The sequence below is a fragment of the Megascapheus bottae genome, chromosome 7, assembly GCF_031878675.1.
Source record: "Megascapheus bottae isolate mThoBot1 chromosome 7, mThoBot2.hap1, whole genome shotgun sequence".
NCBI lineage: Eukaryota > Metazoa > Chordata > Mammalia > Rodentia > Geomyidae > Megascapheus > Megascapheus bottae.
The window spans coordinates 57,509,495-57,524,514 of NC_143515.1; the positions used below are offsets into that span (position 1 = coordinate 57,509,495).

Below are 15,020 nucleotides of genomic sequence, written 5' to 3' on the forward strand. Positions count from 1 at the left end.
ATAGATCTGCATATCTGAGCCGCAGAGATGCAGAATGGCTCAGTTACTATTATTCTATTTACTCCTGAATGCCTGGTGGTTTGAGTGATAGTTGTACCTTCTAGGTACAACTAAAAGTTACAAGGGTCAGTGTGACTTTCTTAGAAGCAGCCATGGTCAAAACTGCTAAAAGCCTCTTTCCATGAGAATCACTCCCACAACACATACACACACACACACACACACACACACACACACACGTGCACACACACGTGCACACACACGTGCACACACACGTGCACACACATACATAGAAGAAAATGTTCAAATATTGGTCTGCTAAGCTAAAATAATAAGGTACAGAGTTTTAGATTAAAGAGGTAAAGTTCTTTTACAGGATCTTGTGATGATTCAGTGCCTATGAAAGTCATCTAGATAGATTATTAAGACAAATAACTCCAACCTTGCTCATAAAGAATTATGAAGTAGCCAGGCATGGTAGTGTATGCCTATAATTCCAGATGCCTCAGGCAGAGATAAAAAGTAATGTGAAGCCAACCCAGACAAAACTTGAGACCTTGTCTCGGGGAGGGGGGGGAAGAGCACCTGGAATGGCTTGTGCAATGGAGCACTTGAGATCTGGGGGCTCTAAATTCAATACTTAGCACTGCCCTCAAAAATCAAGATGTAAGAGCATTTAGCTATAACTGTAAATTGGAACTGTTGGGAAGTGGCTCCTAAAATTTGGCAGCAACAACTTTCAGAGTCATGTTGTTTTATCCAATGACATTCCAAATCCTAAAGAATCAGAGAATTTATACTGGACCAGTGGCATAACAATATCATATTAGCCTCCACATATGTGACTAAGATTCAAATAGTCTTGCTCTGCACAGAAATTCACTTATGAAAGGAAACTTAGCTTGTTCCTCTACAGTGGCTTCAGCACCATAAAGCAAAATCATTGGCTTTTGCTGCCCATTTTGGTGGGAAAAATGCGAATATCAACCACTGATTTGGGGAATATAGAAAAGAATTCAGGGTTGTGTTTTCTGTTCGCACGCTGTCACCAGGCGGCTTGAATCAGCAGTTTCCCAGTAAATATCTGCTCTTTGTAGTGTCAGAGCAAATGTTTCCTGACAGTGCAAAACAGCAGGTACCTCCATTGAGATATGCAAGTAATTGATACCCTTTGAGAACGCTGTGACACATAATCATAAAAGAATTTCAGCAGAAATACCAACGTTTGAGATACACAGACAAACATGATATAAAACAAAAACAAGAGCATTGGTTTACTGGGACAAATGGTAGGAGAGGTGCACAGAACCCGCTCACCTGTACACAAGCCCCCTGGGCAGACAGACACAGTGCACTGTCTCACAGAAACTCACGCCTGCATTTCCCATGCTGTCCAATCAACACATTTTGCCATGGCATTGCGAAATGATCCTCAGACTCTCTAACTAAGTCAACTGTACCTGGAGGCACACACGGGATAAGCATCTTTCCATTCAAAGAGTAACGGGACTGGAAAGACATTTCATTCCTCTTTGATCCTTTCCCAGAGATACTTACGAAGCAGGTGCCACTCGTCTTGCTGTATTGTCTTAGTCAAATTGAAAGGAATGTTTCGTAAGCGGATTGGCTGCGAAAAGTGGTACTTGATAGCAGTGCATCGCTGCGCAATACCTTGAAGGAAATAAGAAATGCAATTTACTAGTCTGATCATTTGTAATAGAATTCTGGAGACCCAAGGCAGAATAATTTATCCTAAACTGGGTTGAAATGGGAGAGGACATAACAATCTCTCAATTACTCTTATTAACAGAGGCCAGCCAGAGTTTTAAAGACTGAAAACATGAAATAGTTTTTTTTTTAAAGGATGTTCTACTTTTGGATATATGAATTTTTTTTTTGCCAGTCCTGGGATTGAGCTCAGGGCCTGAGCACTGTCCTTGGACTTTCTCAAGGCTAGAGCTCTACCACTTGAGCCACAGCACCATTTCTGTTTTTTTTCTATGTATGTGGTACGGAGGAATTGAACCCGGGTCTTCGTGCATGCTAGGCAAGCACTCTACCACTAGACCAAACTCCCGGCCCCGATATATGAAATTTTATAAGGATGTAGATATTCCTCTAAATGCCTTTCACTACTCAGTATGGATGACTTAAACACAAAGCTACTTAAGGAGAAATGACCTATAAGTAGACAGATGGCTGGGAGAAATCATTGTAGAATGTTAAATGAATACATAAATTATACTTCTAAATTTGATCCAGTCTTAAATTCTCAGATGGGTTGCACTAAAAAATTCATTAGGAAGACTACTATTAAGAAATCAGAAGATACTCTTTCATAAAGAATTTCTACATGGTACCTTAGATAACATCATATTCCTAGTCACAAACCTATTCTACCCTGAGCAGTTGATATTAATGCCTTAATGGGAATGTGACTCACTTGGAATACGGATCTCAGATATTGAAAGTGGAGAGGTGGAAAAATACCTTTTACCTCTTCTTATCTACTTGTATGACCAGCCCTAGATTCAATACTATGATCTAGGCAAGTGTATCTATTAGTTTATTTTATGTCCTATCTGCCTCCTGACCTCCTAACCCCTGCCCCATGTTCATAGTACATAAATAACATGAGTCTATTTTTTATTCTTTTTTTTTTCCAGTCCTGGATCTTGTACTCAAGGCCTGAGCACTGTCCTTAGGGTTTCTCAAGGCTAAAGCTCTACCCCTTGAACCACATCACCAGTTTGGGCTTTTTTCTATATATGTGGTACAGAGGAATGAAAGCCGGTCTTCATGCATGCTAGGCAAGCACTCTACCCCTAGGCCAAACTCACAACCTCTTTTTTTTTTTAAGACAAAGAACACTATCTGCTTTCTCTAAAACATTCAATAACCACCAAAGCTTACTTCTCTCATTGTAAACCATTTTGGCCAGCTGTTTGGATAAATGCAATCATTGCATTTAACTGACTTTTAAAAAGGTAAGTGAATGTCAGTACTGCAACTATGAGAGCTGTTCAGAAAAGTAGATTTGGCTTACTTAGATTCGAGTTGGTACAATCTAAGTATAAGTGTAAAGTGACTTTAAAAAATAACACAATAAAAGGAGATTAAATTTTGAGCAGTTTGCATCACAAGCAGGTCAGTTCTTTCTGGGAATACAGAGGATCATCTTTCACAAAGAGTTTTTTCCGACATTAGTGTGCATAGGAGTTTCCACAAGGGTGTGAAGAATGTATACTCCTAGACATCTCCCTAGGTAATTTTAATCAAAATATTTGGATGGAGCCAAGAGCCTGGTGTTAAAAATCAAATATCACAAGTAATCTCAAGTTCTGAGACAAATAGTCCTTGAACCTCACACTGAGAAACACTATCTGATAGTTTTGAAAGAATTTGATATTTTCATACACTAAGCTGGTCATTCGAATTCTCTAAAAGCTCAACATTTTTCAGTGTTTGTTTTGTCTTGTCCTTCCCCCATTGCTATAAGATGTGAGACATATTAATCAAGTGTTTACATATAAGTAATATATGTAAGTCAGAAAATTCCCCTGTTTACAAAGAGCAAATAGTTTGATGTGGGAATAATGACAGATATGGACCACAAACACAGTTTTCTTTCTTTCTCTCTTTCTTTCTCTCTCTCTCTTTCTTTCTCTCTCTCTCTCTCTCTCTCTCTCTTTCTTTCTTTCTTTCTTTCTTTCTTTCTTTCTTTCTTTCTTTCTTTTTTTTGCCAGTCATGGAGATTGAACTCAGGGCCTGGGCACTGTCCTTGGACACTTTTTGCTCAAGGCTAATGCTCTGCCACTTGAGCCACAGCACCACTTTCAGCTTTTTCTCTTTTCTTTTCTTTTTTTTACTTCCAGCTTTTTCTATGTATGTGATACCGAGGAATCAAACCCAGGGCTTTGTGCATGAAAGGCGAGCACTCTACCACTAAGCTATGCTTCCAGCCCCAAGCACAGTTTTCTAACTTATATTTTTACTTTATAAAACTACAGTTGCATTTAACACTCATTCTCAGGTTGACCTTGGAACTCTGGGTATAGGCAAGAAGGTTAAAACGGATTGAAGGCAACTCCCAAACATACAGTCTCCTGCCAAAGACTTGGAGAGTTAGTAATTCCAGATGTTTCTAAGACCATCTCTGTCTGATCATTAGCTTATCACTGAGAACCAGGCAGAGATGTCAGGTCCATACTTAACAAGCACAAACTACAGAATTACTTTAGGAAAAGCACTAAGGAAACAACCATTAACAACAACAACAAAAACTGGGAGTGGGGGGGAGAGGAAAAAGCAAATTTACAGAGCTGCAGTACTATGTTATGTTCCGCTTTCAACCTAAGGGTACAAGTCAAGCAAAGAAATAAAAAACAAGAAGATATACCACTTGGGGATGTACCTGAGAGATGGAGCATATGTGTATATGTGTGTAGTATATACAAGACCCTGGATTTTAGTCTCATGGCAAGGAGAGGGAGAGAAGAGGAAATGGGGGAGGGGGAAGGAAAGAAAGAAGGAAAGAAGGAAGGAAGGAAGGAAGAAAATTTAAAAAATAATAATCTGAAACTTCCCAGATTTGACTTTAAAAGAAAGCCATAAATATACTCAAAGGGATCCATAACAGCCAAGACTAAGAAGAAAGTAAGATGCCTTATTCAAAAGCATGGGAAGACAAGACTGTCAATCAAGATTCAACACACAGTGAAATTAGCCTTCAGAAATGGGAGCATCTAGAAAGGAAGACATTTCAGTTACACAAAAACTGGAAGAACTGATGGGTATCAGACCATCCTTGCAAGAAAGACTAAAGGGAATTCATTCAACTGATAGGAAATGACAGTAACTGAATCCAGTAACTGAATTCTTTATTTCGGTAACTGAAATAAAGAATACCTATAAACCTTTAAACAGAGACAATATAAGTACATGTCCATATTATGCTTATATGTTTTATGTACTTTAAAAGAAATAAAGAATAAAGCAATAATTGTAACTGTGTCAATATATACTCTACAGAGGTGTAATTTGACAATAACAATCCAAGGAAAGAAGAACGAATGGAGCTGTGTAAGCACAAAGATTTCATACAGTCTTGAAATTTCATTACTATTAATACCAACTAGATTGTTATAAACTGAGATGTCACTTTTAATTCATAGGATAAACTCTTGGAAATTAACAGAAAAGATGGTGAAACAAAAAGAGAGCATTAAGAAGTACACTAAAAAATCATCTAGAAGGTGGCAATGAAGAAACTGAGAAACAAATTCTATAATCTAGAAAACAAATTTAGATTTAAACTCTATTTGTAAGCAAGCACATGCATATGAATAGATCATAGATATCAGTCAAAAGATGGGAGATGGAGGCAGGGAGTTTGGCCTAGTGGTAAGAGTGCTTTCTGGCATGTGTGAGAACCTGGGTTCGATTCCTCAGTACCACATACATAGAAAAAGCCTGAAGTGGTGTTGTGGTTCAAGTGGTAGAGTTTTAGCCTTGAGAAAGCCCGAGGACAGTGCTCAGACCTTGAGTTCAACTCCAGGAGAGGCAAAGAAAAAAAAAAGATGGGAGATGGTTATCACAGATAAAACAACATAATCTAAGAATATGATACCCATTAAAGAGACTTGTTTGTCAGTTGTACGGCTTCAACTCTCAGGGTATATATAGGTGCTGTCCTTGAGCCTCTTTGTGCTCAGGCTAGTGCTCTACCACTTGAGCCCCAGGACCAATTCTGCTTTTGGATTCTCACAGGGACTTTCCTGTCTCAGCTGGCTGGCTTCCAACTACAATCCTCAGATCTCAACCTCTTGAGTAGCTAGGATTACAGACATGAGCCACTGGGGCCTGGAGAGATATACTTTTGAGGAAACAGACAGACAAAAACAGATGGAAAGAAAAAGGACAGGACAAAATATACCATGCAAACAGACAATAACTGGAGATGGGATGTTTATGATGATATTGGACAAAACAAACTTCAAGATATAAATCATCACTTAGAGACAAAGAGATAGTAAGCCCACCTTATTTGCAGATTTATTACACGTTTTATCTAAGCATGGCTGAAAAGTAATAATAGTCAAAAGAAATTTCACAAACAAAAATGTTTTAATTTTCATGTGCACATGGCATAGCTCAGCGAATGTGGAGAAGCTCTTATTCAGTCCCATGACATTTTAATATTTGGTTAAATCACTGCATTGATGGGCTGGATGTTCCCTTGCCTTGAATTTTGTGAAAATATGCCTCTCGTGAACTAAATGATGCCCCAAACATAAGAAAATATATTAACTGATACAGCAGAAAAAAATAGAGTTGTCTTGAGCAGATATTGGGCCACATTATGAGGAAAAAAAATAAGTGAAGCACTTACAGTATTGAATTGGATTCATCCCGAGCAGTCATGGTCTCAGCTCAGCAGCAATCTCCTTGAACAATGTGCCTAGGACCGCTATATTGTATAATCACAAAAAGGCCAAGATAAAATCATCGTAAATGTGTACCTACCAAGAGAGCCCCACAATACACAGAACTACAGGGGGGGAAACAAACCAGGCCATTCAAGAATAGAAACTGGAGGATCCAATAATCTACTTTCAATAACACATAAACAGAAGACACAAATAACACTGTCGAGGCCAACTAAACACAAAAGGCATCTATAGTACACTGCCTACACCGACATTTCTCCAGTGCACATAGAACATATTTTGTGTATGCACAATATATTAGGTAATAAACTAGCCAAGTGCCAGAGACTCACCTGTATAATTCTAGCTACTCAGGAGCCCAAGATCAGAGAATATTATGGTTCAAAGCCAGCCTGGTGGAAAAGTCTGCCAGATTCTATCTCATGAACAACCAAGAATAAAGCCTGACTACAGGCAGGATTCACATGGTCACTCATCATGTACAAGCAAAAATCAAGAGAAAAAGAAATAGAAGAAGAAAGCAAGCTTCTTAATTCACTCTATCTCTATAAGACTAGTGGTCCTTTGAGATATCACAAGCAAAGTAGTAAATTATACAGTATTCTTTATGACTATATATGCAAAAGTCCCTGACATGCAAATCATATTCAGCAAAGTTTGAAAAGCTATTTACCATAACAAAGAAGGATTTATCTGAGGAATGCAAAAATGTTTCCATATACAAAAATCAATGGATGCACCAGACACTGCTGGCTCACTGCTGTCATCTTTGCTACTCAGGAGGTCGAAATCTGAGAGCTGGGTAGGAAAATCTGTGAGATTCTTAATCTCCAATTAACCACCAAAAAAAGCCAGAAGTGGTGCTGGGGCTCAAGTGGAGCAAAACGCTCAGGTACAAGATCCAGGCCCTGAGTTCAAGCCCTGGGACTTACACACACACATACACAAAATCAATTTATGCAATATACCATATAAAAAATTAGAGGCCAGAAATCACATGATCACCCCAAAGACAAATCATTTGGCAAAAATCAATTTACAACTTACTAATGACCCTTTGAACTAGATAGGAAAGATGTTATTACTTCCACTAAACAAAAACACTAAAGCTCCGAAAGATTAAGAAATCTGCAGGTGGAGGGAGGGAAATGGGGACAAAAATATGAGAAGGGGTATCAATGTGCGAGAAGTAATGCACCTACTACCTGATGAATATAGCTGTAACCCCTTTACCCCTCTATATATTATCCTGACAATAAAATTAAAAAGAAAGAAAGAAAGGAAATCACCTGTGGCCACAGCACAAGGATGTAACCATGCTTTAACACATGAGCTGTTACTCAAACTCTACTCAGGAAAGTTAGATGTCTACAACCTTTTAGAAATCCATCTTAATTCTGCGGATAGTTAAGCCTGTAGTCTTAATCAATATGAAGTAAAATTAAAAGAAACTCCAATTTAATAGCAACATCTGTGATTTTGACAACAAAACTGAACTCTAATTAAGAGGTTTGCATGTTATCCATACCTTTCCATATGTGTTATTTGATGATTGGGTTGGCTGTATGGCTGACTCAGTGACCTCTCTCTCTCTCTCTCTCTCTCTCTCTCTCTCTCTCTCTCTCTCTCTCTCTCTCTCTCTCTCTCTCTTTCTCTCTCTCTCTCTCTATCAGTTCTGGGGCTTGAACTCAAGGCCTAGGCACTGTCCTTGAGCTTTGTCAAAGCTAGCACTCTACTCTTGAGTCAGTCTGGCTTTTTCTGTGTGTGTGGTCCGAGGAATTGAGCCCAGGGCTTTGTGCATGTTAGGCTAGCACTCTACTAGTAGGCCACACTCCCAGCCCCTTGGTGACTTCTTTCAACCTTGGAGATAAGGTATCAGCTGAAGAGAAATGATTCTATGGCCCTAGAAAACTTTTGTGCTAGGGAAATGTGTGATTTCTTTCAAATAATTCCAAGAATACCCACACCCTATCTCTTCCTCTACCACTTGGCAGTAATGGTGTGGACTCCTGCTGGGAGGGAGTAGAGCAGGAAGAAGGGGGGAAGCTGGCCTGGGCTCTCTCCACTTTCCAGGGGATCCAGCATGTATCAGATGTGTGTAGACACCCCTTCCCCACCTCCCCAGCAAGTAGCCTTTCCTTCCCCACTAGCATCTCAAGCTAAATCAGTGCTGGGAATTCTAAATGGAAAAGAGAAAGGAAGTGGGGAGTGGTCAGATCAAGCCTGCACAGTTAACAAGATGAGGCTTCTGGTTATATCTCAGAGATCCTGAGCTGAGCTGAGTTCGCAAGAAAACCTCTGCCCATCTCGGTGTTGCACTTCCTTGGAAGATGATGAGAGACTTCTGCAGAATCAGAAGAGAAAGTGTGAGTGAAGGCCAGATCAGAGCCGTGCCAGAGAGCAGCCATTATTATTTTTTGATGTCTTTGTTCTTCAACATTTGTTTCAGCTGTCACAGCAGAAAGTCAGTAGATTTGAAGAGGACAGCATATTATTAAGGTCTGGCTTCCCACAGCACACGTATTAAACTGACAAAATGAGACCTTTCAAAAATCATCCAGGAAAAAAAAAAAGACCTGTAGCTGTTTGATAACTTGCCAAAGACAAAGTAGGTCCCTTTGCTAACAGGCAAGCATACGTTTACAGTGCAAAGGGATGTGGGAGAGACCGAAGTTCCATGCAATTAGGTGAAGTGATACTGAGCAAATCCACAAGGAGGCATTAGATTCCAATGTTTTCACAGCCACACATGCAAACTTTGAAAGCAGCCCAGCTTTGTAGGTTTAGATAACAGTGAATCTGGCTCTGGGAAATGGAACACAAAGAGCATGAGCTCATAGCACAGATGGCATCACACAATGGGGGGAAGAAACACATAGAAGATTGAAAAGAACAAGTTTGTGGTCTATATTTAGTGATTAATTAGCTTCTTAAAGGGCCAATGGGAGCCACTTTAACAATGCTGTAAGCCACTAGAAACCATTTCTATATAATAAGATATAGAAATGTATTACATAAGCTCTGGTAAATATATGTTTCCCCCAATGTGAACACAGATGATCTAGTTCTAAGCTAAGTGACAGAAATCCACACAGGAGGTTAGAGGAGGGAGAAACAGGAGAAGCAGGAGATGCTATAAAAAGCTATTACTATCCATCAGTGATGCTGAATGGCCTTGCAATCAGACTTGACTTTGAATTCCAGCTACGTGACTTCTAATTAGTTAACCTATCTGAGGCTGTAAAAGACAGGGAATCACGACAGATACTTTATAGGGCTATAGTGAGGAATGAAAAATAATTCACGACTCAGCATAGGATGTGGCCACAAAGAAACATTCCATGAATGTCAACCCTGAATTATGAGTTATTTCTTGGCACCTGCCCACATGTATTACACTGAACCACTGCCATATACCAAGAGTTTGTACTATAAATGATCATCACAGATTTGCCCAAGTGTAGAGAGAGATAAGCAGACACATGCAACACTTGCCTGAGCAAGGGCCCGACCATCTGCTCACACAGTTCCCCTCCATGCTTGCCATCTGCCTGAGGACTCCATCATCTTACTTCTGAGGAGAATGCTAGCTGACCTCCTTGCCACTGTTCTCTAGGTCCTCAACCTATTCACAAGAAACTTCTAGATAGATAGATCTGCTCTGTGAACTAGGGTGATCCCAGGCTTGGAATACCAGCACTTAGGAGGCAATAAACAGGAGAATTATGAGTTCAAGGTCAGCCAGGGATACATAAGTTCAAGGCCCAGAATGAACTACATAGAGAGACCCTGTCTCAAAAACACCAAGGGCGGCCAGGAGTTTAGCCGAGTGGTAGAGGGCTTGCCTAGCATGCACGAAGACCTGGGTTCAATTCCTTGGTACCACATCCACAGAAAAAAAGCCAGAAATGGTGCTGTGGCTCAAGTGGTAGAGCTCTAGCCTTGAGAAAGCCCAAGGACAGTGCCCAGGCCCTGAGTTCAGGCTCAGGACTGGCAAAAAAAACCCCAAAACCCAAAAAACAAAAAAACACCAAGGATCCAAAATGTAACTCCACAGTAGAATACTTGCTCAGCATGCTCAAGGTCCTGGGTTTATACCAAGTATCAGAAAAGAAATGGAGAGAGGGAGAAAGAGTAGAAGACAGGAAAGTGGAGGAGGAGGAGAAAGAGGAAGGGAAAAGGGGAAAGGGGAGGGAAGGAAGAGAAATAAGGAAGGAAGAAGGAGAAAGAGAGACAGAGACTGAGAGAGAGAAAGGAGCTGTGTGAAAACATCCGGCCTCTAAAACGTGGTGGCCCATTAATGATCTTACAGTTTAAAAAAAAACCTTTATGATTCTTCTATATTGACTTATTTTACATTGTTATAAACTTGCATTGCTTTAAATTGACCACTATAAGGGAGAAACAGTGTTACTGATACTAACTACATCTCATGAAATAAAGTACTTGGCACATGTAAGTGCTATACATTCATTTACTAAGAAGCTTTAATGCTTTATCAATGCATCAACTTCAAAATTTCAACAGTCAAAGGATGAGAGCAATTTCCTGTGATCCCTTAGAACTGGGGTTTCATTTTCTGGATCTGTCATGTGCTCTGTCCAAGAGCTTTCCCTTGAATCATACCCAGATGTTTCATTTCACTCCAGCCCATGCCTTGCTTACAATTATCTGGAACTGATGCCTAAGGAGTACCTTTGCCCTTCTCAGAAATGCCCCCTGGCAAAATCATATCCATGTATGGGGCCTTGCTACATCCACAACAGGCACTTTAAAAACCCTCCAGAGTAGCAAGTTTCCAGTGGCTCAAGCCTGTAATCCTAGCAACTCAGGGGGTTGAGATGTTTACATAGCAGTTCAAAGCCCGCCCCAGCAGAAAAGTCTGTGAGACTCTTATTCACAATTAATTATCAAAAAGCTGGAAGTGGAGCCATGGCTGAAGTGGTAGAGCATTAGTCTTGAGCAAAGAAGCTGAGAGACAGTGTCTGGGCCCTTAGAACAAGAAAGAAAGAACGAATGGAAGGAAGGAAGGAAGGAAGGAAGGAAGGAAGGAAGGAAGGAAGGAAGGAAGGAAGGAAGGAAGGAAGGAAAGAAAGAAAGAGGAAGAAAGAAGAGAAAAGAAAGAAAACCAAATCACTCCAGAGCCTGCTAAACTCTCCAGACTTCTGTCTTGGGAAGCACCTTGAAAAAGCCTTCCATGAGAGCTGCACCGTGCAGTGCCTTCTTCTCTGGCTTTCTACTGAAGTTAGAGATGAAGCCTCACCATCTGCCTCTTGATTACAATCTTTGTCATTTCCTGATAGATTAGAAAGTCTGCCTCTATATCAGTGACCCAAGTTCCTTACATGACATTCAAGAGGTCCTTCTGAAACAACTGCTAACAACAGCAGTACCACTAGCAGAAAGTGATTGTGACAGTCAGTTTTGTTTCCTAAAACACTTTATAAACAAGTTGGAAGTTTATAGCTGTCTTGTGGACAAACGAAAACAACAACAACAACAAAACCTGTTTATCTTACCAGCTTTGCCAGCATGCATCATGGTTGAAAGGAAAGATAGTCACTAGGCAGGGCAGGGGTCATGTTCTTTCATCTCAGAGCAAAGCAGATGCTAATCAGACAAAAGAAAAGGTTCCTTTATCACCTGCTCTACTGAAACCCAACTTAAACAAACCAAGCAGAATAAGTAAAGTTGCTTCATGCTGACTCTTAGAGGCTCAGATGACTGAGAAACCAGTTCTAAAGACTAAGGCACCCAGCCATCACCAAATCTGTACTACTAAAAAAGGGAGATACAAAATTAGCAAGCCTAAGCTGCAGGACAGAGCTAATGTAAGTTATATATAATTTTAAGTTTTCTGATAGTCACATTAAAAAGTAATTAGGGGAGGTTCACGTCAATATTTTATATGTAAATAAATATAGACATAATTTTAAATTTTCTGATAGTCACATTAAAAAGTAATTAGGGAAGGCTCACTTTAATATTTTATATATATTCGTGTGTGTGTGTGTGTGTGTGTGTGTGTGTGTGTGTGCATGTAATGTTAAGCTTTCTGATAGTCACATTAAACAGTCATTAGGAGGTAGGGGAAGTTTCAAAAGATTTGATATTTATGTGTGTGTGACAATCCTGAAGCTTGAACGGAGGGCCTGGTTGCTGCCTCTGAGATTCTTGCTCAAGGCTAGTGCACCACCAGTTGAGCCAGAGCTCCAATTCTGGCTTTTTGGGGGTAGTTTATTGGAGAGTCTAGTCCCATGGACTTTTCTGCCTGGGCTGACTTTGAACCACTATGATCCTCAGATGTCAGCCACATCTCAGCTCGCCTAATCCTAGCTAGGATTACAGGTATGAGCCACCAGCACCCAGCTCAACATTTGGTACTTTTCTTTTCTTTTCTTTTTTTGCCAGTCCTGGGCTTGAGCTCAGGGCCTGAGCACTGTCCTTGGACTTTCTCAAGGCTAGAGCTCTACCACTTGAGCCTCAGCACCACTTCTAGCCTTTTTCTATGTATGTGGTACCAAGGAATCGAACCCGGGTCTTCGTGCATGCTCGGCAAGCACTTTAACCACTAGACCAAACTCCCAGCCCCAACATTTGGTACTTTTAACATACAATGAATACTTTGAAAATTAGGAATGAGATTTTTTTTTTCTTTTCACCTACTCTGTTTCCTACTAAGTTTTTGTACTCTAATTCTGGTATTCGTTTCCTTTCTTTCTTTCTTTCTTTCTTTCTTTCTTTCTTTCTTTCTTTCTTTTCTTTTTTTTTTCTTTTCTTTTCTTTTTGCCAGTCCTGGGGCTTAAACTCAGGACCTAAGTCCTTGGACTTTTTGCTAAGGTTGGTGCTCTACCACTTGAGTCATAGCACCGGCTTTTCCTGTTTGTGGTATTGAGGAATCATACCTGGGTTTTCATGCATGCTAGGCAAGCACTCAACCACTAGGCCAAACTCCCAGCTTCCTGGTGTTTGTTTTCTAATGACAGCACATCACTTCAGAAGGCTCACTCGAACGCTCTACCTCATGGGACAAAGAGTTGCCATATCAGAGAGAGATGTCTACATGAAGAACAGCAGGTCTCTAATGAAAGGAAATGGGAACAAGAGCTGGAATGCTAGATGTAGGATGTAGCTGAAAGGGGTATTGAATGTTATTCTTTGAATTCTCTTTCTAGAACATACTATCTCTTTATGCCCAAAATGTTTATTATTATTATTATTATTGTTGTTGTTGTTGATGGGAAAAAATCGAATGCTTGATAGTGTAGAAATCCATCTGCTCATTCTGTATGCTCTTTGGAACAAGCCAGGCTGCATTCACATACTGGCTTCTCCAGTCACAAGCCTGCCCTTGGCAAGTCACTTGATATTCATTCCCTGAGTACAGCTTTTCCCAGCTGTGTCTGCAGACTGTGAGAACCCAACTACCCCACAAAGCGATTAAATGAAGTGAGCATATATTATTAGTGTTGGTCACTGCTACAACTAGTATTTTTTTTTAAATCTAGACAAATACAGACAACTGGACTATTTCTTAATAGTCCAGACGCCAAGTCTACTTCAAAGATTCAAGGGTAGAGTTCCTGGAACTATAAATATATAACTTCTCAGGACCAGAGATGAAAGTGTTCAATGGCAAGTCATTTATGCATGCCAGAGATAGTAAATAGCATCACAGGAAGTTTTTTTTAAATTAGTAATGGAGCAAACAAGAGATAACATCATCTAAACAAACACAATCCTGTTCAGAAGTGGAAACTCTCTTTGTGTTAGGGTAGTGAAGAACTGGTTTGATAGATTAATTGCTAAATTTCCTTTAATGTGGCTATAACAATTATGTCCACGATAAAAAATATAACAATTATATCCCTGGTAAAAAAATAAATAAGTCAGACAGTACTTAAAATTTTGAAACAAGAATGCCCAGCTTTTTCAAAGTATTATTGTTTACAAGTGACTTGGGTATTTATGATTTGAGGCTAAATATAAACAACTTTATATGACTTATAGAAGATTTCAGAGCCACTTCCTGTGTCTCCCTCTATTCTCCTCTGGTCCTGTCCTTTGTCATGCTCTTCTGGAAGAGACAAAAGAACCACAATGAATAGACACTTTTTGTTTTTCCTTCATCTCAAAGGCACCAAGAAGAGAAAAAGAAACAGAATTACACTCACGGCAAGAAGGTAGATACCTGCAAGAACACATACTTTATCTTAAACATTGACTCCTGAGCCATTGTCTCCTGTGGTACAGAATACAGCTATCAGCTCAGTGGATGCTCAAGCCAAACATGCTAGGTTATCTCTTCTACACAAGCAAATACCAGCTACAGGACTGGCTGACAGCCAGTCACTGCTGGCCACAACATAGGATCCCCAAGATATCAATACATCCAGAAGATAAGCTGTTGTTGATACATATCTGAACCTAAAATTTCCTAGATTCGGAAATGTATCCAAACAGTCAATGTGGGAAGCAAACCTAACCCTTCTTCCTCACCAGTATCATTTTTAAAATTTCAACGAGTATGATTATCAATGTCCCAATTGGTTTTAAATTGTAAAACCAAGT

At 39.9% G+C, this 15,020-nt stretch overlaps 1 protein-coding gene across 7 annotated transcripts in view; it reads right to left on the reverse strand.

Moving 5' to 3' along the window:
- Tmem178a (transmembrane protein 178A) overlaps positions 1-15,020 on the reverse strand; it is an 88,973-nt gene that overhangs the window by 11,553 nt on the left and 62,400 nt on the right. For all 7 annotated transcript variants that reach the window (XM_090337076.1, XM_090337078.1, XM_090337075.1 and 4 more), the window contains one exon: positions 1,558-1,671. Coding sequence is in view for 2 of the 7 variants with exons in the window: in XM_090337075.1 (XP_090193201.1) it covers positions 1,558-1,671 (114 nt within the window). In the remaining 5 variants the exon portion in view is untranslated. The remainder of the gene's footprint in view (positions 1-1,557; positions 1,672-15,020) is intronic.